This window comes from Silurus meridionalis, chromosome 5 (genome assembly GCF_014805685.1).
Source record: "Silurus meridionalis isolate SWU-2019-XX chromosome 5, ASM1480568v1, whole genome shotgun sequence".
In the NCBI taxonomy this organism is placed as follows: Eukaryota; Metazoa; Chordata; class Actinopteri; order Siluriformes; family Siluridae; genus Silurus; species Silurus meridionalis.
This window is the reverse complement of record NC_060888.1, coordinates 17,179,444-17,204,101: the sequence shown is the minus strand read 5'-3', so window position 1 is coordinate 17,204,101 and position 24,658 is coordinate 17,179,444. Positions and strand designations below refer to the sequence as shown.

At 36.9% G+C, this 24,658-nt stretch overlaps 1 protein-coding gene across 1 annotated transcript in view; it reads right to left on the bottom strand.

Moving 5' to 3' along the window:
* Positions 1-8,812: 8,812 nt before the first annotated feature.
* Positions 8,813-24,658, bottom strand: part of pigg (phosphatidylinositol glycan anchor biosynthesis class G) — a 136,127-nt gene continuing 120,281 nt past the window's right edge. Inside the window, exons 12-13 of the mRNA XM_046849593.1 lie at positions 23,035-23,198; positions 8,813-9,672 (exon numbers count right to left, since the gene is read on the bottom strand). Coding sequence (XP_046705549.1) covers positions 9,456-9,672; positions 23,035-23,198 — 381 coding nt within the window. The 3' untranslated portion in view covers positions 8,813-9,455. The remainder of the gene's footprint in view (positions 9,673-23,034; positions 23,199-24,658) is intronic.

The following is a 24,658-nucleotide window of genomic DNA, read 5'->3' as shown; positions in this document are numbered from 1 at the left end:
CTCCCTTTGAGGTTGGCTATTAACCTCATGAAGGATTCAAAGGTGTTTCCCACTGCACAGACGACAGGGCTTCTTTAGCGTACAATCTTTAGCTAAGTGTGATCGTCCACATTTCCAACAACACTTGTTGTCTTTGATCCATTTAATCATCTGCTCTGTACTTAACGCCTGGAAAGTGGTACACTGGCTTAAATAATGTTCGGTACTGTGATAGTATGGGCACAGAGGTCTGCTCTGTTCGGATCCCCGTGCTGGCTCGGACTGATGTGAGGGCGTCGGCACTCGAGTAACTGTTTCTGGGGGTCACTCAGCTCCATGCAGGACAGGATCTTGACACCGGGATTCAAGCTTGAGCCACTCTGCCAGATCTGGTAGAGTGTAAGATTTCTGATGGGGCAGGTGACGTTTGAATGAAGCACGCAAATCCGGAGATAACTTGGTAAATAGGCGTGCTGCATGTGAGGCGCACCGTAGTTCGCCATCTCCCTCTGAGCCTAATGAGTTTAGGAGACCCACGAGCGCTTGAATTTGGAGGGAGAACAGATTAAAACTGGCAATATCTCCAGGCTCTACATTGGGGGCATCCATGACTTCTGCTATCTTAGTTAGGGCTAACTTAAAGGGTAGTCCATATGTATCATTAAGCATATTCATAGTGTCTGTGTATGGCTGAGAGGAATTCAGGAATGAGTCTGCTATTAGGCAAGCCTCTCTAAATTTGAGGTGTCCTAAGAGAATCTGATACTTGAAGAGTGCGTTTGCATCGGGAGGGAGGATGTTATCAAGTGCTAACTTTAGATGAGTGAACTCTCTAGGGTCTAAAATGGTGAAATTTGGAATTGTTGGATGCGGGCCCTTATAGGACGTGTCCGGTGATACAGCACTCTGAAGCTGCCCCATCAAGGAAGGATATTGTAGATTATGTTCAGGATTGGGCTATGGTCTTGTCCCTCAGGCACATGCATCTGTTTCTGACTTAAAGGTGCTCTTACTGGGTGGCACTTGGGATCTGCGGGGGCTAGGTTGTGGAGTATAAGGCTCTGGCTCTGGCACCGCTGCCTCGGGTGGTTTAAAGATAGTTCTGGACAAAGGGACTGGAGTCTCTATGACCTGCTGTGGTCGGGGAGCTAGCAAAGCTGCCTGCGGATTTACTGTTAAATTCTCCATATCCTTATAAAGGGTTTTAAATTGTCGGAATTCCTCGTGAAAGGCCACTTGATCTTCATGCAGTTGCCTAACTTTCTTCTCCAGGTCTTGAAGCTTTGAGTTATGCCTGACGGATGTGAGTGCAGCCTCGTCCTCTTGTAACAAAGGCTCCTCCTCTTCATCACTTTCAAAAGGCTGTGTGGTGAGCCACGGTCTATCTTGATGTATGACGGCATCCGAATGCGGAGCGCCAGTAGCTCCAGCAGTTGCGCCGATGTCATCAGTATGTGAACTTAGAGGAAGGGAATCAGTATCATCGAGGGGTAACACAATAGATTCATCTCTCATTGTGCTTAGCTGTGTTTCCTCTTCTTGTTCACGTGAACATTGAGTAAGTCTACAGCTCGTCTCATTAAACATTGTGTGGTTAAAAAAATTTAAATTATTAGTATTTTTCCAATACTGATACCCAAAAGCACAACATTGTAAAAAACAAACTCTTTTCTGTGTGTCATGTTTCCCAGAAAACCTGTACTATTGTGCCCAGACTGACCCATTTAAACATCCTGCAACATCCTGGCCTTGTATTTGTGTGAATATGATGGTGTGAATCCTACACTTAGCCAGCCAGCATACAGTGCTCATATAACTGTTGCACAAACAGTTTTTTCACAGGAAATCTAAAATCCTAAATAAAAGTTCTATTTAAAGAGATTTTCTTTAAAACCAGTTAAAAGATCAGATGGCATGCTGTTGAACATTTCTGAGGGAATAATGTCTGATTGCTCAGATTGAGCTATATTATTGAATTATCTTCCTTCCTTCCTTCCTTCCTTCCTTCCTTCCTTTCTTTCTTTCTTTCTTTCTTTCTTTCTTTCTTTCTTTCTTTCTTTCTTTCTTTCTTTCTTATAATGAAAGAAAGAAACAACAAAACCAAAAACACACATTTCTGTTTATATTTTATTGTTTCTTGTTTGATTGTCTCTATAAATTCTCTATTAAAAAAAAAAAAGCAGCCCGCAAATTTATTTACAAAGAGTTGAATATTTAAAAGTGATAACACACATCTCTTAAAGGAAATCGACATAAAAAGTAATTAAAATATTTTATATTCAAGAGAAAAACAGTACAACAGATTAATGACCAAATAAAAATACTGTATAACATTTCAGTAACATTTTATTTCATTTTATTGAATTTATCTTATCAATTCATTATTAGAATCATTTTGGCCATGCACACATTCTTTACTGTTTTTAATCAGAAAACCAGAACATTAAAACGCAGATGCCTTACCACATTAAGATCTGGGTAATTTGGAAGCCAAGGAAACACCTTGAAATCATTGTCATGTTCCACAAACCAATATTGAAGGCCACTGCCATTTTAAAATACTGATGCCATCAAGAATTGTCCTTGGTCTTGAACGTGTCAAAGTAAAATCTGTGTTAGGACCCAAGGTTTTCAGCAGAACATATCCTAGAGCAACACACTGCCTCCACCAGCTTGCCTTTCTTTCATAATGAATCCTGATGCTAGCTCATCCCCAGGTAAGTGACACACACAAACAGCTGTCCACATAATGTAAAAGAAACATTCATCAGAACAGCTCACCTTCTTCTGTTGCTGTATAGTCCAGTTTAGCTGCTTGCCTGCCCATTGTAGGTGCTTTTAGGGGTGAACAAGGATTGTCATTGGTACTCTGTCCAGTCTGCAGCTACGCAGCCCTATATGCAGTAAAATCTGATGTTCCTACCCTATCATATCGTAGCCAGGATTAACTTTTTCAGCTATTTGTGCTACACAACAGTAGCTCATGGACATGAATGACCTTGGGTGCTCATAAGCTAGTCACTTGCTCACGTTAGACCACTTTTTATAGAAACTAAAAACTGCATATTTGGACAATCTCAAAACCAGACACAGTTGTCTATCTATCACAATTAGCCATTGCAGAAGTCACACAGATTCTGGCTCTTGCCCATTGCCTATTTTTCACTTCAACTATCACTGGTTTAAATGTAATGTCTTCTCTGTGTATTCTTTTTAGCAAATAGTGAACATATTGTTTAATAGCTGGAATGAAAGCTGAGATAAATTTGTTCATGTGCTTTCTTGGTCTTTATCACTTTTATTGACATATATACAGCCTAAACACAGCTTTTAATTCTGTTTTAAGCTGATGCTATGAAGAAGAGGTCTGAGCAATTCTCATCTATCTACTGTCTATATGGTCTCAGTGAGTAGCTGCTTCTGAACACTGCTAATCGCAGCATACAGCCCTTTCCTCTGACCTCAATCTCCTTTGTATGCAGAGATCTTATCAATCTCCTATCGATCATCCTCCGGTATATTTTGAAGGGAAAGCACTGCTTGAAAATAAGTGGTTATTTTATTTTTCAGAAGGAGTTGATAGATTTTTCTGGTCAAAACACAAAATGAAAGTGGATATCAAACAAAATACCAAGAAATTAGAATCTACAATAATTACGTAACTGACAGACACACACACACACACACACACACAAACACACACACACACACACACACACACTCACACACACACACACACACACACACAAAACATAAAAACAGTGTTTCAAAGATGTAATTTCTAGCATTTCTGTTAAAACAGCAAAAGCATCTGGGGATTTAGAACTTAAGTTAACATCAATACACAAAAAACAATGCACACGTACACATTTGATTCCTAAATAAAAAAAAGAAACTCCATGGGTATTCAAAGATGGAAATTTAAAATTGTATGTTTGCAAAATATAAATTTTACAGATAAATACATTTCTGACAATAATTTATTTATTTATCAACTGTTGGTCAGTAACTGCATAACCTAATGATTTCCATGTGGTACAACAATCCTGTACAACACAACTGCACTATTTTGCCATCATGTGTGTCAATGGGATTTTCCATTCATATGTCTGCAACTGAGTGATCGAAGCATTATATTATCCAGTTTGTCTATTAATTGATCTGTGCATCAGTTTAAGATACTTATTAGCATGACATCTCAAAAACAAATGAGGTAAAATGGTTGTAGGATTTCTGTAGAAACATCAGAATAAGCATCAGATGATGCAATCACATTTTTTTCATTCATCCAAACAGATCATTTAGATCAAACAGAGGTCAAATATCTAAAATATTTTTTTTATTCAATAGCTTTTTATAGTTTGAAGTATATTTTAATGGTAAAAAATACTAACAAGCAGAACTAGACCTTAGTCTGCACAGGCTTCTGGGTTGAGCAAGTCAAAATAATAAAAAAAGATTTATGATAATATACAAAAAAAGAAATAAACCGTGGCTCTATTTTTGCTGATTAGCACTTTTATTTGATAAAATGGTTTGTGTTGACATTCCCACTGTACAAAACATTATTATGAGAACTATAAGACCATTAAACAAAATGCAATGATTTTTGGGGGGGATTATTTTGTTTTTTTCTGAATATGATTAATTAAAATCAATAAAGCAAGACAGTACTTTGCAAGCTTCTTACTATGAGGATTAAAAAAACAAACAAAAGAAAGTTATTATGTATTTATCAAATGCAAGTATGTAGTTTTTTTTAAGTAAATAAAAATACAATTATCGACCTTTGAACTAAAAAAAAATCTAAGACGTTTCTGTGAACTGTATTGTTTTTTAAGTTTAATTAAACTATCGAACATGAAAGAATTCTGAGCATTAAAGGAGTTATTACAGTGTTTGTATGTACACCGTTGGAATAAAATTCACACAGGGAGTCAGGGAGCATGCCAAAAACAGCAAACCTCCTTGGTTACTTGTGGCCTTAAGTCAATTTATGCTTTGCTCTGGAGGGGAAAAAAACCTATATTATATGAAATAGAATCTCCAAAAGGTGCTCAGGTCAGAAGCTTTAACGTTGACAATGAGAATGATAGCAAGCTCTGCTTTCCTGTCAGCTACTAAATGAAGTTATGGATGGCTGCTCGGGACTCCATTCTGCCTGCGTGCATCCCAGGCAGCCAATTTGCACAGTAAACTCTGGCTAAATAGGAGGATTAGTCCGGGGAATATCGCTATCTGCAGTCGCCATCCACAGGCGCCCAAGAGTGAAACTTTCACAATTTGAAAACCTTCTGTTGAATGCATGCCGGTGCTTCTTTGAGATTTGCAGCTAATACATTTCCACCCACACCTTTACCTCTTGAGTACTCTCTTGATCCCAGACATCATGAGAAAGATGGCAGCAGCTGTGCATTAAGCTACTGATACTGTCATCATTTGGCATGAGGAGAATATGTCTAATCTTGTTTGATTCCTTTCCTTCCTACTGCCATCTCCACCTCCATTTCATGCTCACTTTTCTATTCACGTTCCTCTCTGAGAGCAAAGATATTGTAAAGCAAGGGAGCAGTAATGAGAGAGGAGGAGGACAAGAAGGCAGCAGTGCTGCAAAAGTTCCAAAATGGAGTCAAAGGTGGTTATGAGAGTAACATCTAAGAACAGGACAGGGGAAGAATAAGAAATTCAGGCAGGGGATACAGGGTGAGAGAAAATGAGCACAGGGAGGGTAAAATTGAGAGAAGAGAAAAGGAAAAGAGAAAAAGAAAGATTTTCGGAGTAGAGGGAGGTATAGAAAAGGGGCAGTGGGGCTTTGGGGGTGGCCTTTAATGCCCTGGGTAAGATGAAACTCTGCTTCAGAGCTGATAAGAAGCTTAGGATTTCTGGGAGTCTGAAAGGAGCTAAGGCTTCAAAAGGCTGCCTACTGAGGGATAGGTTGAAGAAAAGAGTGGGGTTGGAGGAAGTATATAAAACATTGTTTTCAATAAATGTAATTCTGGGACAGGACAAGAAAGAAACAATGAAAAATGAAGAAGAATAAGGGGAGGAAGGGTGGGTGTATGAGAGAGAGTTGTAAAGAGATGCTAAGCGGTTCTGAGCTTCCTAGATGCACTTAACTTTCCACATCTGCCACTTCTGGCTACATCGATTGACTGGCATTAGTTTTTTTTTCAACTTTCTGATAAAGAAAACTCCCCAAGTCAGATAATTTGAGCTCACACTGCTGCAACCCATTCAACAGAAGATCATTCAATGGAACACACTGAAAACAATAATTATGTATTGAAAAAGGGTAGGGAAATTAAAATCAATAGAAATAAGAGCCAAAATAAAAAAAAGTACAAATGAACACAGTGATCACATAAAAAAAAAAAAAATAATGGTTGCTTTATTAGTACTTTGATTGCTGACTTTGACACCAATTTTCAAATCATTTTGGTTAGTATTTGTCTCATCTCATCCATAGCACAAAATGGTGGGTGTTTATTCAGAAACATGCAGATGGTTTAGTCAAATAAACTCCTTCGATATTTCTTTGGTGAACTCTTCTCTTTATTTATAACTTTGACCCTTTGATGACAGCTTTTTCCAAACTTTTGGCATTCTCTCAATCAGCCACATGAAGCAGTCACCTGGAATGTTTTCCACCAATCCTGAAAGAAGAGTTGAGTGCATGTTGTCTGCTTTTCCTTTACTTTCCATTCTTATTAATGCCAAACCATCTAAACTGTATTTAATTAGGCCAGGTCAATCTGATGAGAGAATGCCATGAGTTTGCCAAGCTGTCATCAAAGATAAATGTAGCTACTTTGGGCAATCTATAATGTTAAATATTTTCATTTTAAAAAACTTTTTTTTACTACATTATTCCATGCATATTTTTGTATAAATAGTGATGTATGTTAAAGATCAAGAGAAGAAGAAGAAGGTGGGTACAAACTGGTACCGTATATAGTTTTATTGTACTATGTAGTTGAATATGTAGCTGAAAAGTAGCTACGTTGCTATCTTTTCAATGGAATGCTTGTTTTTGTCTATGAATGACCTGCTTTACTGGCTGTGACAGCACCTTAGACCTTTAATTTGACAGTTAACAGCATCAGATCACCTCTAGACCTGAAAAAAATGAGAGAAAAACATACACCTTGCCATGGAATAGATAAGCCAATTGGCCCTTCCTTTTGCCTCCTGAATATATGGGCAGGGTTGGGGTGAAAACTGGCAAATACAAATCCTTTACTATCTTCACTATTCACCCAATTTGGATGCAAAGATGCTCAAATTGAAGCAACAATTACAAATTACACTGTATATATTTTCAATTTCAATATGCTGTAGAGGACAAGTAAAAAACCAGTACTTTTTCAACATCCAAATTTTCCATTGACTTGACTGTATGATAAAATGAAGTGTCTAGATATGCTTTAAATCTGATTTTTGTTTCATTATTTATTTCAGATTTGCCAGAAAAATCAGCATTGTAAATGAAAATTGATCTGCAACAACACAAAAATCGCAATTTTACTGAATGTGAACATCAGTGCACATTACCTCTTATCAAATTCCATTAGCCCTTACAGATCACACAAAAAAACAAACGCTTACTTCATCCATATCACCTGCTGTAGCAGTGTAGAAATACAGAGGAGCTCAAACTGAGCCCCTAAACCTATTACCCTGCGAACTGACAAAGTTCTACAAGTCATATGGGGAACGAAAGTCACTTACAGTGTTTGTATGTATGTGTGTGTTCTGCTCCCCAATTCCTTGGAGAGTGCAGCCCATTTGGCAGGGCAGTCGATTAGAAAATCAACCTCTCTGCTACTGAAAAGAACTGATAAGCAGAGTGAGGGTCCTCACACACTGTCCTGCCACTGATGCCTATCGGCAGGCCTGGAGCAAAGAGTGAGGTCAGGAAACGTTTCGCAGGATTAGAAAGGATCCTTTTATTATAGCTTCAAGGTTAAACGTGTACTAATTAGAATTTCCATTGGATTTCAATGGCACTAGCTATTTTAGTGTCACTAGCTATTGTTTTTTATGGTGTACACCGAGGTTCCTGTACAATTCGATCATGATCACCTTTTTAACTTCAAGAGCAAGAGCTGATGAAAAACAAAGAAACCATAAATGAATAATAATTGTATTAGGTCACCTTACCAGTTCCCCTCAATGCATAAGGATTTTTTATATTAAATATTTTCATTTAATTCTCTGGTAAACACAATTGATAAATAAATGCTTGATGGAAAACCAAATGGAAATACAGTGTATCAGGAATGCATCAATACATATACAAATTATGCATTCAAGAAACAGCTTCCTACACAACAAGTAACCATTTTATTTACAGTGAATGCAGAGGCATTTGTGTGGAGCAGTATGATTGAGAGTGCAGAAAGTGCCCATATGAGTGCACTTCATTTCTGCGAGCACTGAACACATGCTTTCCCACTATGCTAGCAAGCCAAGGTGCAAATCCTTTATAATCACATGTTCCACTACTGTTCTAAATGTAACATAAGCAAGACAAGTTGCATCCCAGCAACCAAGATAAACAGAGCTAAAGCAAATGTTTCATGACTAATGAACACTGGAAATGTTCTATATCAAATTAGCTACTCATATGTATGCATTTTGCTTCATTTCTACTGTTCATGTTTTATAACGTGTATTCAATTTCAAAGTAGAGTTTCAATTCATTTCGTTGAGCTGACTGAAAACTGACACCGAGATTAGAGGAGATATATAACGTATTTGCTCTGTAAGTCATCTGATCTACATGCCAGCTGAAGGAGCTTTGCATTTAATAAATCAGTTCTTACACAGAATGTCAAACAGCACATTTAATTTTTATTTCCTGTAATATGATTTCAGAGCTGCAAGCTCTGTCGAGAGGGATAATATTAGAATGTAATATTTTTAATTAAAATGAGTAATTTTTTTTTTTACTTTGCTAATAAACAAACAAACAAACAAAACTTAAATTTTTTTTGCTTCCTGATAAAATTAGCTGCTTTGTGTTGCTTTCTTTTTCTACCCCATAAATAACCTCATAAATGTGCAATACAAAAATAGATTAGAAACAGACAATATTTATCTTCTCCATAGCAAACCAGAGACAAATCCTCCAGAGAAATTTCGTGTGTAATTAATAGTACAGGACCAGGAACTCCCTTATGAGTCCTGAGTACATATTGCTTCAAATTTGCAACATCAAGTCGGTTTCGTTCATTTCACTCCACACTCATTCATCACTCTCTCACACACACAAACTCACACACATCCACATCCATATTGCTGCAATAGTGTGACATCAGAAACATCCCTTCACCCATCCCTCATATTTTTTTTTTTTATTATTTTTTTCATTTTAGTGATTTCTCGTCTTCATATGACAAGCCTCTCCATCAGATCCTGACCTCGTACATCCGTCTGATCCTTCTCTCTGTAATAGAATTAAGAGCTCAGGTGTTTCATGGTCTGCGTGTACGATCCTGATCCATGAAGGTGAAGAAGAGGCACATGGCTGTAGTGACCAGAGTGTGCATGGCCTCATATAGGAGCTTGGGCGAGAAGACGCTCCAGATGAAGAGATGGTAGCGCAGTGCAGTGACCAGCACTATGTAGAACACAGCAGGGATAGAGCGCAGCAGGGCGAAGCAGTAGCTGCTGTGACCGAGAGAGACAGCTCTGAAATGGAGAGAAAGAGAGAGAGAGAGTGAGAGTGAGAGAGAGAAAGCCAGAGAGCATTCTCATACATTCTCAAGAGACTTTCATAAATTCATAAATTTTACAACCCTTGTGCACCTCAGGTCAGTAACCCTATTTTTTCAAATCCACAATCTGATTCTTTTCCCTACAATGAGCAAGATTATCATCGTTCTCTTTCACACAACATCAAAACATCTCGTTCACCTTTAACGGCACAATAGCACATACAGAAACGTGACCAACACTCAGACAGCTGCTGGATTCTACCGTATGCACTGAGCTGATTGTAAAGCTGCACAACTAAAGTACCACCACAGGATGTGGTGTCTGGCATTGTAATATATTAATGCATGTTCAGCAAGAATTCTATCAATTGAATCTGTATACATTACTTTGCACAAAGCTGTGTAGAAAAACACTTTAAAACATTAAATAATAATATAATCAAATGCATTTTACATAATCAAATTTGCTATAAAGAGCAGTAAACTAAACAAATTCAATATCTGGCATGACAACTTAAATAAAAATGCATTAGTAGTCTCAGGTGCGCTTTATACAATTGTATAGGAATATCTGTTTGTAAGTCTTTTTTTTATCTGCCACACTTCTTTAGAAGACTTGGACTGTCACACTTGCTTTTATTTTTGCTGGCAATACCTGACAGCCTTCATTATATTATTTGTCTGGAAAATAGTCTACTGCGTTAAGCTGATACCTTCTTTACTGACATACAAATAGTCTGTTTTTTATCTAAAATGTCTGAACCAATGATATAAATAAACATCTAAGACGACAATAAAAAATGTTTAATTTTAATTAATGTTTATTTGAATGTTTTAAAATAATGTAAATCATCAGGATAGCAAATGAAACTTTTCTTATGTTTCCACATGGACGGTTTTAGTGATTAAAAATTATTTTACTAAATATCTGAGTAAAGAAAAGGACGCCGTGAATAAATGTGTGTTGTGTTGCAGGTTTTAATTACGCCTTTTTGATATTTATTTATTTTATATTTTTTATAAAAATGGTCAGAAATATGTGCTGCATTAATTGTGCAATAATAAAATTTGTGCCGTTAAAAATGTATTTGCTTTAACGTGCTAATTTTGACAGCCCTAATATATGCGCTAATGTTATGCCTGATTGGTGTATGTAAATAAATAAATAAATAAATAAATAAATAAATAAATAAATATATTATGACCACTGATCAGGCATAATATTATGCCCACCTCAATAATTTGACAATGTCAATGATTTATGTATATATATATATATATATATATATATATATATATATATATATATATATATATATATATATATATGCGCTGTCAAAATGACCTTATTAACTTAAATTTTATCAATCATTCAATCATTTCAATCAAAATTGCTTTATTAACACGTGATTAATGCAGCATGCATTTCTATTTGACCATTTTTATTAAAAATATAACTAAATAAATAGAAAAGTGGCAAAATTGAAACCTTCAATGCAGTAAACATTTATTTAACATCCTTTTTTTACTCAGATATAAGCAAAATAAACTCCACCAAAAATTTTTTTCATCAATAAATATTTGTTTTTCTGTTTTGATGTACTGATGATTTACGTAATTTATTTCACCATAATTACTTTCAAACATTTGAAAGAATATTTTGTGTTCATGCTCTTTGTTGAGTATGGTTTCACTAATAATAAACATACATTTGCATAAATCATCCGTAATTGTCCATGCCCATGTTGATTAGAGTATTAAAAACTTGAAAAGTATTAAGTTAAGGTACGTTTAGAGCATAAAAAGGTGTGATTAAGTTGCGATTAATCACGAGCTAACTCATAGCAATCATCATCATATATATAAAGAGTGCAAAGACACTATATTGACAAAAGTATTTGTATGTGGTAGAATTACATTTTCATAGAAGACCCAAAGCTGTTCAGCATGACAATGCCCCTATGCCCAAGTCAAGCTCCATGAAGATGTGGTTTACATGGGATGGAGTGGAAAATTCTGAGTGGCCTGCTATAGAACTGCTATAGAGTTCAACCCTATTGAACACCTTTGGGATGAATTGAAATGCTGACTAAACTTCAGGCCTCCCCACCCTACATCAGTACCTGACTTTATGAACACAATTGTGGCAGAATGAGAACAAATCTCTACAAACACACTCCAAAATCTAGTAAGTCTTCACAGAAGAATGGAGGTTATTATAACAGAAAATAGGGACTTAACGTAGATTGGCATGTTCTAAAGCACATACAAATCGTATAGTCAGGCATTCAAACGATCAAAGATGCTTGATACAGCATCTGTCTAATACCATTTTTGTGTACTAGTACTTATATTGCCAAAAAAATGGACAAATACTAATATGCTATTCTAAAGGATATTATGTAATGTAAACATATTATATGCTGATTTGCTAACAAAAAAGGACACAAAATGTGGGAACACCATGGGATTATGATGGACATCAAAGCAGAATGCATTCAGTAAAAATGTAAAAGAGTGGCTACTAAAGCATATTTCAATATGCAACCTGATAAAACATCTGCATGCCATTATTACAGGGTGCAGATGATTATTAGAGTTTCTCAGAATTGTGAGCACTGAGCACTAACAGAAATTTCCCCACTGTGGGACGAATAAAGTTATATCTTATCTTATCTTATGTTATCTTATCTTATTTTATCTTATCTTATCTGATCTTGATACAATCAATGATACAATCATGCTTTTCACGTGGTCAAAGTATCAATCATGTCAACCTTGTAAATGTAGAACTCAGCATTGCTAGCAGCACAGAGCAGGACCCAGCTTTGCAGAAAACCCAAGCTGGGCATGAAAAATATCTACAGGCAATGCCATGCTTTTCAAGAGTGAAACCCGCTCTTCTTCACGGCAACTCTACTTGACCCGAACTTCATTTTACATTTCATGGCCTCTATTTGAACCAAGGTTTTAAAACAAGGTAAACCAAGCATATTGTTTGTAGGTTATAAATTATACTGTTGTAGTACAGTGTCTTGTTTTACATTTTCATGTGGGGTCTTGAGATATTCACATTGTTTTTACATTTGCTCCTTGACTGATTAATACTAATCAGGTAAATTAAAAAAACATGTATAATTAACATGTTTGCAATCCTCATACTTGAAAAAAGTTATCAGCGCCTCCCTTGTACATGTAATCATTTTAATCAGTCAAGTTTAATCACATCAATTTAAAGCTCCTTTTAATGAATCAAAATGTAAAGAGGTGTAATTTCTCATGCTTCCCAGTAAGCAACACAACACAGAGGTATTCAATGTGCTCATGAAATATTACTGATTCCCAGTACACAGAGGTTGCAAGATTAATTGTGGACATAAAGTGATAAAACATTTTGTTTCTATAAATAAAAAGAGCAAAACCGAAGCACATAGCAAACATGCTGTAGCAGATAAAAAAAAATTGCTTTGGTTTGCTTTTTTGGTGCTTCAAGGTTGGATTCCTGGGCCATATGGATCTGCTCATGGTGCTATCAGATTTCACTTGAAGACAGAGCAAGTTTAAATATAGATGTCCCAGCATTTTGTTTTTGTGTCAGCACAAGCAAAATAAACAGATAAAGATAGTGTGAAAGTGTGAGTTAGAGAAAGAAAGAGAGAGAGAGAGAGAGAGAGAGAGAGAGAGAGAGAGAGAAGGGGAAAGAGGAGGGTTTAATTGATGCTAGCAGTTTTATCAATAATGCAGACATATTATACAACTCCATCATGATTGAATCAATGGGCAAAGCACAACTATGTATTTGGTAATATTTCATTCACGGTCCTCAGTTTGCTGTTGGATGTGAGAAAGTTAAGCACGAAAAAGGCAGAAAAAGCACAATCCATTGAGTATTATTTTACCGTATGATTGTCAGGAATCAAATTCAAGATCCTGCAGTGCTTAATCAGCTTCTGCCTGACCCTGCAACACCGCTCGATTCCCAGACTGGTGTTTCTTGTCTTTACTGTCGCATTTGAATATTTGCCATCAACACCCCACAGCTCTGCCTGGAACAATTTGTGTCAAACTGTCTGACACATCCTACTTTTCATTCTCTTAACATTATGCAAGTTTTCCCTCGTTCCAATCCCGTTCTCCCTGACCCTCCGTCAGCTATCAAGGCATTTACAATTCTAATGTACAACTCCCAGACATTGAGGTTCCGGATTATTCGCAGCCCTCAATACCCATAACACTGCACACCTGTTGAGAGCGAATTGAAAATGCACTCGGACAAGGCTGTATTTTAAATCTTGGCACGTCTCGCAGCCTCTCTTCTGGCAGTCAGTGAAAACTTTACTCTCAAATCTAGGGAGGGTTGTCCTCTGGGATTTGGGGAAAAGGAAAGTATTTACACCAAAGTGTATTTCCAGGATTCAGACTGTGTGTGAGTGTGAATGAGAATGCTAACTATATATATATATATATATATATATATATATATATATATATATATATATATATAAATCCTAGTTCATTACACATGCAAATGTGCGTGACATTTTAAGTTCACCTATCTCGAAAAAGAGTACACAAAAAGATGTGTATTTGTGTGAGTGTATGTGTGTGTCTGTGTGTTTTAGGAGTTGCATAGACCATCTGTTGCAGCGTCAGTGGAAATAACAGTTGCAGGCAGGCAGTAGACAAAAGAAACCAAGACAAATGTATTTGAAAATATTTCAGACTAGATGAAGCCAGTTTTGGTCAAGACCAAAACAATGCTGAGAGGAGAAATGAAGTTTAAAAACAAAAAAGTGCTTACTTTTATGCACTGTTAATACTTTTATATCACTTTGCATGGCGTGTGCGAGACTGTGCGAGTTCGCATTCAGATAGTGTAGAGTCAGAGCAGCAGCACACGCCAAATCCAGGAGGCAGGAGTTGACAAGGGCAGGCAAATCTCCCAGACATGGCTGTACACATTGTATCTTCCATCCATCATTATGCTTTAAGTGCACTCACAGTGTCAGAGTCAACAATTTCAACTGAGCTGCCGAGTTGAAAAAGAATGCGTTTCAAGAGCACGTACGCCTTCAACTCGTATGATATGATAGACAAATGTATTAATTTGCACATATATTACACTGATTTACTCTGCCATTTCCACTGGAGCCTAAAAACACTGAAAATGGTAATTTGTAGCTTGTGTATTGGCTGTAAAATTGAATGTATTCTTTTCTGTGCTGTACAAATAAAACAATCTAAATATTTTTTTTTTTAACTTGTTGACTAGCAAGAATAAGTAGTTGTGCAGTTTCTAGTGTGTGAGTGTCAGAGGTCGCAAAAGTGCACACATCCTTCACTTAAGTAAAAGAACAGATACTTATGGTTTAAAAGACTCTGGTAAAAGCTGAAGTACTGACTATACTTTTTACTCGAGATAAAGTGAAGAAATTTGCACTCTGACTTGTACTTAAGTAAAAAAAAGTAGACATTACTACAACCTGTTTAAGTGTCATGCTGGTAACTGGACGTCACATCACATTAATTATATATTAATATATTAATACAAATTTTGTTACCTAATGAATGTGTCCAGGCTGAACAACCACCATATAGAACACAAGTAGAGAAAAGATCTCTGTTCTCAGTCATGTTTACATCCCTGACTCCCTCTGTCTCACCCACATTAGCCATATTTCTGGTTGCCCTCTGCCTTGCTTCGTAAGATAGATCACGTATGTGGAGCTTGAGAGCAAGGAAATGATACACCAATTGTGGGTCAAAAAAAGCTGCGCAATGACAAGAAACAGGCTGATGGGCTGAAAACGGACCGCAATGACAAGAAAAATATTGACATTTAACCAAATAGATTAAACCTAAAATAATGAGCCTGGTTCGAAAATGTAATAAGTAGAAAGTACAGATATTTGTAAAAAGAAATTTAATGAGTGAAAGTAGAAAGTAAACTTACTGATACAAGAAAAATCCACTTAAAAACAATAAGAAAGTAATTGTACTTCATTACTTCCCATCTCTGTGTACACTGCAAAATTTCCTCTTAGCAAGCTGAAATAACCTGAATATAGTCACATCTACTTAGTCTTCTTATCTATTTGCTCTTCCAAAGGTTACAATAAATTAAAAATATGATTTATTTAACCATAATTAATGCCGTCTGTACTCACTTCAAAATTGAAATACTATTTATTTTCTTGTTTGGCAAATAATTAAGCTAATTTCAAGAATTTATTTTAAGAAAGAAGCAAAATCATACAAGCATGTTATTTTATAATAACCCCAAACAATTCAGATATCCTTTGTAAGACTAATCTCCAAACAAGGACATTAGACAAGTCAGGTACTGATGTAGGGGAGTAGAGGAGGCCTGAGGTACAGTCAATGTTTCAATTCATACCAAAGTTGTTCCATAAGGTTGAGGTCAGAGCTCTACAGCAGGCCACCTAAGATCTTCCATGTAAGCCATATCTTTATAGAGCTCGCTTAGTGAACAGGAGCATTGTCATGCTGAAGGAGATTTGTGTGTCTTAGCTCTCCTAGTTCCCTCCAAGTGATGGGAAAATACAACCATATCCAAAGACATCCTATACAATTGTGTACCTTTAACTTTGTGGTAACAGTTTGTGGAAGAACCACATATGGCTGGAAAAATCAGGTGTTCTAAGACCTTTGTTTAGATAGTGTACATTTTACTATATTTGAGATATGTTATACTTGCTAAGATCAGTGGTGGACAGTAACAAAGCAAATGTAACTTTTTAGCGTATCTGTACTTTGCTGAATATTTCCATTTAAGGAGACTTTAACTTTAACTTCACTACATTTCAAAGTCAAATATCTTACTTTTTACTCAAGTACATTTTGCTAAATTAGTTCCTTTTTATTTATGAGTGGATAGAGCACGCATTCTGTTTTATACTTGTTTTGATTGCCGGTTGGTGGTATCTACTTATCACGAACATACAGTTCAGCAACAGCAAGCAGAATTTTGAGAGGAATAAATGATGGAAAAACTTCTGATTCTAACCTGCCACAACACCTGTGACCTTATTTGCAAGATTTCCTTGAGGTAGTTAAAAAAGAAGGTTTTGGGCTCTTGATAATTTTAATACATAGCAATCAGTGTTTAACTGCTTAATATCATTTTATTAATAGATTGGTATGCTAAGAGTCACATTACAGTCTTGTCACATAAACTGATTTGATTAAACAAGATAATAATAGGATATTCTAGCTATAATAAATCATAGTACTTTGGATACTTAAGTAGATTTGAAGGCAAATACTTTTGTACTTTTACTCAAGTGAAAGTTTAACAGGAGCTTTTTTACTTTTACTGGAGCAATATTTCACCTACTATATCTCTTCTTTAACTCAAGTACATAGCTTGTGTACTTCTTCCACCACTGGCTAAGACGAGTTGTTTTGCAATGTTTGTGTGTGTGTTTGGAGTGTGGTACTTGATGTGGACTAATTGGACTGTGCCCACTTGTGCCAAATCTATCCTTGCGAGAACAACAGAACACACACTCAGGTGTTTTATTTGCAGAATGTAAATATTTCAAACATGCATTAATGAGCTGACCAGTTCAGGTTTTAACGACCGATGACCCAAAAGATAACACACCAGACAGAATATCTACTAACTCCAGCACATCTACAAATACTAAATAAATCGACAGGTTAGGAAACTAAGGAAGCATTTATAAACAGAGGAACACAACTCAATATAACAGTCCAGCAAACATCAAAACCTTTCAAATGCTTCAGGTGCTGGTCTGGCCAAAAACACCCTGCATCATTAAACTTTCATACAAACCTCCGGTCATTTTGAGACCTGAATGCTTCATATCTTTATTTACAGGTTGTCCATTAAATAAAAAAAAAAAAACTGTAAAGATACTTATTCCAGTGATATCAAAGATCAGATTATATGCTTAAGAATTTCACGTTTCAATACTCATATCATTCATCATAACTTATTATCCACTCCACTGTCTCTCTATCAGTCAACCTAATGACACTTCCAACACATGCAATAAAGCTAATGTCTCCATGTTACTGCTGCTTTTTCATGTTCTGCCAACTATCATGAAAAATGATGCCTCCACTATGATTGATTCATATCATATAATGAGGCCATCCACAATTAAATATCAGTCATGCATGTCAGAGCCAGAAAGAGGGAGACATAGTCATTAGACTTTTAAGTATGTGGCTGATGTGTGATTATTATTATTATTTTTTTTTTTACAGAAAAATAAATGTAAACAATTTCTTTTTCCAAGGCTATATTGGAAGAAAATGAAATAATATTCAATAATATGGGAAAATAGAATGTAATGTTCAGAGAAATAAGTATTTGAACACCTGTCTATCGGCTAGAATTCTGACCCTCAAAGACCTGTTAGTCTGCCTTTAATGTCCACCTCCACTACATTTATTATCCTAAATTAGATGCACCTGTTTGAGGTCGTTAGCTGCATAAAGACACCTGTCCACCCCATACAATCAGTAAGAATCCAACTACTAACATGGCCAAGACCAAAGAGCTGTCCAAAGACACTAGAGACAAAATTGTACACCTCCACAAGGCTGGAAAGGGCTACGGGGAAATTGGCAAGCAGCTTGGTAAAAAAAGGTCCACTGTTGGAGCAATCATTAGAAAATGGAAGAAGCTAAACATGACTGTCAATCTCCTCGGACTGGGGCTCCATGCAAGATCTCACCGTGGGGTCTCAATGATCCTAAGGAAGGTAAGAAATCAGCCCAGAACTACACGTGAGGAGCTGGTCAATGACCTGAAAAGAGCTGGGACCACCGTTTCCAAGATTACTGTTTGTAATACACTAAGACATCATGGTTTGAAATCATGCATGGCACGGAAGGTTCCCCTGCTTAAACCAGCACATGTCCAAGCACGTCTTAAGTTTGCCAATGACCATTTGGATGATCCAGAGGAGTCATGGGAGAAAGTCATGTGGTCAGATGAGATCAAAATAGAACTTTTGGGTCATAATTCCACTAAACGTGTTTGGAGAAAGAAGAATGATGAGTACCATCCCAAGAACACCATCCCTACTGTGAAGCATGGGGTGGTAGCATCATGCTTTGGGGGTGTTTTTCTGCACATGGGACAGGGCGACTGCACTGTATTAAGGAGAGGATGACCGGGGCCATGTATTGCGAGATTTTGAGGAACAACCTCCTTCCCTCAGTTAGAGCATTGAAGATGGGTCGAGGCTGGGTCTTCCAACATGACAATGACCAAGCACACAGCCAGGATAACCAAGGAGTGGCTCTGTAAGAAGCATATCAAGGTTCTGGCGTGGCCTAGCCAGTCTCCAGACCTAAACCCAATAGAGAATCTTTGAGGAGCTCAAACTCATGTTTCTCAGCGACAGGCCAGAAACCTGACTGATCTAGAGAAGATCTGTGTGGAGGAGTGGGCCAAAATCCCTCCTGCAGTGTGTGCAAACCTGGTGAAAACTACAGGAAACGCTTTGACCTCTGTAATTGCAAACAAAGGCTACTGTACCAAATATTAACATTGACTTTCTCAGGTGTTCAAATACTTATTTGCAGCTGTATCATACAAATAAATAGTTAAAAATCATACATTGTGATTTCTGGATTTTTTTTTTTTTAGATTATGTCTCTCACAGTGGACATGCACCTACGATGACAATTTCAGACCCCTCCATGATTTCTAAGTGGGAGAACTTGCAAAATAGCAGGGTGTTCAAATACTTATTTTCCTCACTGTATATATATATATATATATATATATATATATATATATATATATATATATATATATATATATATTTTCTCCTCCTATAACATTTGTTCTGTATAGGGAACAAACAGATATACAGGGAGTGCAGAATTATTAGGCAAGTTGTATTTTTGAGGATTAATTTTATTTGAGGATTAATTTGAACAACAACCATGTTCTCAATGAACACAAAAACTCATTAATATCAAAGCTGAATATTTTTGGAAGTAGTTTTAGTTTTAGCTATTTTAGGGGGATATCTGTGTGTGCAGGTGACTATTACTGTGCATAATTATTAGGCAACTTAACAAAAAACAAATTCATACCCATTTCAATTATTTATTTTACCAGTGAAACCAATATAACATCTCAACATTCACAAATATACATTTCTGACATTCAAAACCAAACAAAACAAATCAGTGACCAATATAGCCACCTTTCTTTGCAAGGACACTCAAAAGCCTGCCATCCATGGATTCTGTCAGTGTTTTGATCTGTTCACCATCAACATTGCAGCAGCAACCACAGCCTCCCAGACACTGTTCAGAGAGGTGTACTGTTTTCCTCCTTGTAAATCGACATTTGATGATGGACCACAGGTTCTCAATGGGGTTCAGATCAGGTGAACAAGGAGGCCATATCATTAGATTTTCTTCTTTTATACCCTTTCTTGCCAGCCACGCTGTGGAGTACTTGGACGTGTGTGATGGAGCATTGTCCTGCATGAAAATCATGTTTTTCTTGAAGGATGCAGACTTCTTCCTGTACCACTGCTTGAAGAAGGTGTCTTCCAGAAACTGGCAGTAGGACTGGGAGTTCAGCTTGACTCCATCCTCAACCCGAAAAGGCCCCACAAGCTCATCTTTGATGATACCAGCCCAAACCAGTACTCCACCTCCACCTTGCTGGCGCCTGAGTCGGACTGGAGCTCTCTGCCCTTTACCAATCCAGCCACGGGCCCATCCATCTGGCCCATCAAGACTCACTCTCATTTCATCAGTCCATAAAACCTTAGAAAATCAGTCTTGAGATATTTCTTGGCCCAGTCTTGACGCTTTCAGCTTGTGTGTCTTGTTCAGTGGTGGTCGACTTTCTGCCTTTCTTACCTTGGCCATGTCTCTGAGTATTGCACACCTTGTGCTTTTGGGCACCCAGTGATGTTGCAGCTCTGAAATATGGCCAAACTGGTGGCAAGTGGCATCTTGGCAGCTGCACGCTTGACTTTTCTCAGTTCACGGGCAGTTATTTTGCGCCTTGGTTTTCCACACGCTTCTTGCGACCCTGTTGACTATTTTGAATGAAACGCTTGATTGTTCGATGATCACGCTTCAGAAGCTTGGCTATTTTAAGACTGCTGCATCCCTCTGCAATATATCTCACTATTTTTGGCTTTTCTGAGCCTGTCAAGTCCTTCTTTTGACCCATTTTGCCAAAGGAAAGGAAGTTGCCTAATAATTATGCACACCTGATATAGGGTGTTGATGTCATTAGACCACACCCCTTCTCATTACAGAGATGCACATCACCTAATATGCTTAATTGGTAGTAGGCTTTCCAGCCTATACAGCTTGGAGTAAGACAACATGCATAACGAGGATGATGTGGTCAAAATACTCATTTGCCTAATAATTCTGCACTCCCTGTATATTAAATTCCCTTCACTAAGTTATTTAGTCAGTTCCATATCTAGCCTTTTTCGGACCCTAGGCAAGATTCCTATTGTCACAGAAATTGTTTTTAAATTCTTAAATGGACTGGCACCATACATACCAGACTTCCTGTCTATGCACAGGTCCATACATACCAGACTATCCTTTGTGATTCCTTAGAACTAAAGATCAGAGACTGTTGACCATTCCTAGGGCAAAACTAAAACTAAAAGGCGATTGGGCTTCGATTTAGCTGCACCAAAACTGTGGAACAGTCATGCATCTTGATTTAGAATTGCTCAACCACTTTCTGATTTTAGATCAAAGATAAAAACTCCTGTTTTCTCTGCCTTTTAATGTATTGTGGAGATTAATGTAAGCTCCTGTACTGTGTTTTGCTTGTTTGTTGAATGTTGCTATACTTTGATTACTGTACAGTACTTTGGCCTACTTCCAGTTATTTTTAAATTGTGTTTTAGAAATAAATTGACGTTGACGTTGAAACTGGCTTGGTAAAACATGCAGATGTTTATTCAGTATTTTTTGGAAGGAGCATTTAGTGTCAGTGTGTATAACAGTCAAAAGTAATGCTTTTGGATAACACTATAAGAAACACATGTAGACTAGTTAATGAAGGGCTTGTTATTTGTTCTATAAGTTTGTCTCTCTTTGAGTTATACTTTATTCATAAACACTTGTATTCAAAATTGGAGAGTTGGTGTGTCAAAATGTCTAGTCAATGCATTTGTAGTTGTGATGATGTGGAATGAATGCATCAACAACTTGTTATGCGAATAAACTTTCTTTCGGCTTTTCCCATTAGGAGTTGCCACAGCGGATCATCCGTATTCATGATCCGCATGTTCGATTTGGCACGGTTTTTCCTAACGCAACCCTCCCCATTTATCCGGGTGCACTGGCTTGTGCAACCCTAATGGCTGGGGTTGATTCCCTGACCGGGGATCGAACCCGGGCTGCAGCGGTGAGAGCACCGCATCCTAACCACTAGACCACCATATTACACCTGTAGATTTAAAGCAGGATCTAGTGACCAGTATTTTATGAATTTAAAAGATTTTAAAACCTGTATAAGCCACTAATACTATGTGTTCTGTAATCTAAAGTAGTTAAAATGTTTTGTTTTTACCTTTGTGATAGTTGTTCCCTCACATTGTTTTTCATGATGTGAAAATGTTATACAATATTACAATTATTTATATAGTATTCAGCTATAAGATAGATATTTAATTATTGTAAAATCTGTGTTTTAACAGAAATAAAACACAAATGTTTTTTTATAAAAGAAAAAAAGGTGTATAAATATAGCATATACAATTCTTTATAAATAAGAAATAACCACATTCAAGGCAGAAGTGCCCCACCTCCATCACATTGCAATTATTTTCCTATAACAGGAAATCACGCTTCATTATGCTTTTTTATTACTTACTTAATGCCCCCTGATTTATACTTTAAAAGTATTAAATAACAAATGTATAATATGTCCTCCAACTGTATTATATGTTTATTAATATATTGTACATATATGGTAGAATAATGCTAGCATTTGCAGAACGCAAGGCTAAAAAGAATCTGCTATAAATCATAGATAAAGAGAAGCCAAGCTGATATAAGGATCAGATATATTTAGTAACCACATTTTTCTACATTCACATGGCTGTTACTGTCCATAACCTGATGATAATCACTCTCAGGTGGGTTTATAAATATCTGGTTAAAATACAGATGAGATATATATATATATATATATATATATATATATATATATATATATATATATATATATATATTTATACACACACACACCTATATCTTCACCGTTGTCTATCTCTCCTTTTTTCAGTTGTTTGTATGACTATTGGTGAAAAAAGCTGCTATACAATACCTGTCTCTCTCTGAGCTGAGGTAACAAACCAGATGGCAGGCCCAGAGCAGCGGACCTGCATAGGTGCTAAACGCTGTGAGGAAGACAGCAGGAGCCTCCACATAGCTCTCCAGTCCTACAAAGCCCACTGAGATATCCACTGTCGCTATGTTGTTGGAGTTCCCCTGAGAAGATGACAAAAAAAACACACAGTAAACCTTTTGAGAAAAAAAAGAGAGAACACCTACCTCCTTGATCAATGGCAAGCAAGTAAATTAACCACAAGGGAAAGACTGGAGAAAATCTATCGAACCAACAAAACATGCCTGATGTATGTACACGCCATGGGGAAGAGCTAATGTTTCTGAATCAAAGGGAATTTATACTATATTACATTCTCTACAGGCATCTGAAAATTGATTTCTTTCTATATACACTGACTGAGCTAAAGGCGAAGCATTGATAAAATGATTGACTGGTTTCGATTCGATATCTTGTGCAAGGTAAAAGAGGCACTACATGCCCATGTCACAAACACACAACACAAATACAATACGCACAATACGCATGGCGTTCATAAGACAATCCATCTACAGAACAAACACAGACGTATATGTACAGTATATCCAACCAAGCCATCTATGGCTATCTTTCACGATATGTCTCATTCACCTGTATGTATACCGGTTAAAATCTTACACTTACTAAAGTTACCTCTCTGCATGAAGACATTAGGGCATGTCTGATAAACAGCACAATCGCTGGTGGAAGTATCATTTACATCATCTTAAAGGAGAGAAAAAATATATCAGAGAAAAGAATGAGAGGGACATGCCCTTTGAAAATACATAGTTCAGAGGTTTGTCTTCTGGATCCATATGGCATTTTTGCAGGCCTGTAATTTCATGCTTGGGCAGTTAAACTGATAACCAGCTTGGTCTGGTCTTATTAATGCCTGTTTAAGAGTTCAACATGGCAAGGAATATCTGCATTTGTGATTAGACACCTTGAATCATTGAGAACTTATTTGTACAGTGCATCCGGAAAGTAGTCACTGCACTTTTTTCACAGTTTATTACAGCCTTATTCCAAAATAGATTAAATTCATTATTTTCCTAAAATATTCTACAAACAATATCCCATAATGACGATGTGAATGAATTGTGTAAAAAATGCAAACTTAGTAAAAAATAAATAAATAAATGTACATAAGTGTTTACAGCCTTTGCCATGACACTCAAAATTGAGCTCAGGTGCATCCTGTTTTCACTGATCATCCTTGAGATGTTTCTACAACTTGATTGGATTCCACCTGTGGTAAATTCATTTAATTGAACATGATTTGGAAAGGCACATACCTGCCTATATAAGGTCCCACAGTTAACAGTACATGTAAGAGCTCAAACCAAATCATGAAGTCTAAGAAATGTCTGTAGACCTCCGAGATGGGATTGTATCGACGCACAGATCTGGGGAAGGGTACAGAAACATTTCTGCAGCATTGAAGGTCCCAATGAGCACGGTGGCCTTCATCAAATGGAAGAAGTTTGGAACCGCCAGGACTCTTCCTAGAGCGGGCCACCCGGCCAAACTGAGCGATCAGGGGAAAAGGCCTTAGTCAGTAAGGTGACCAAGAACCTGACGT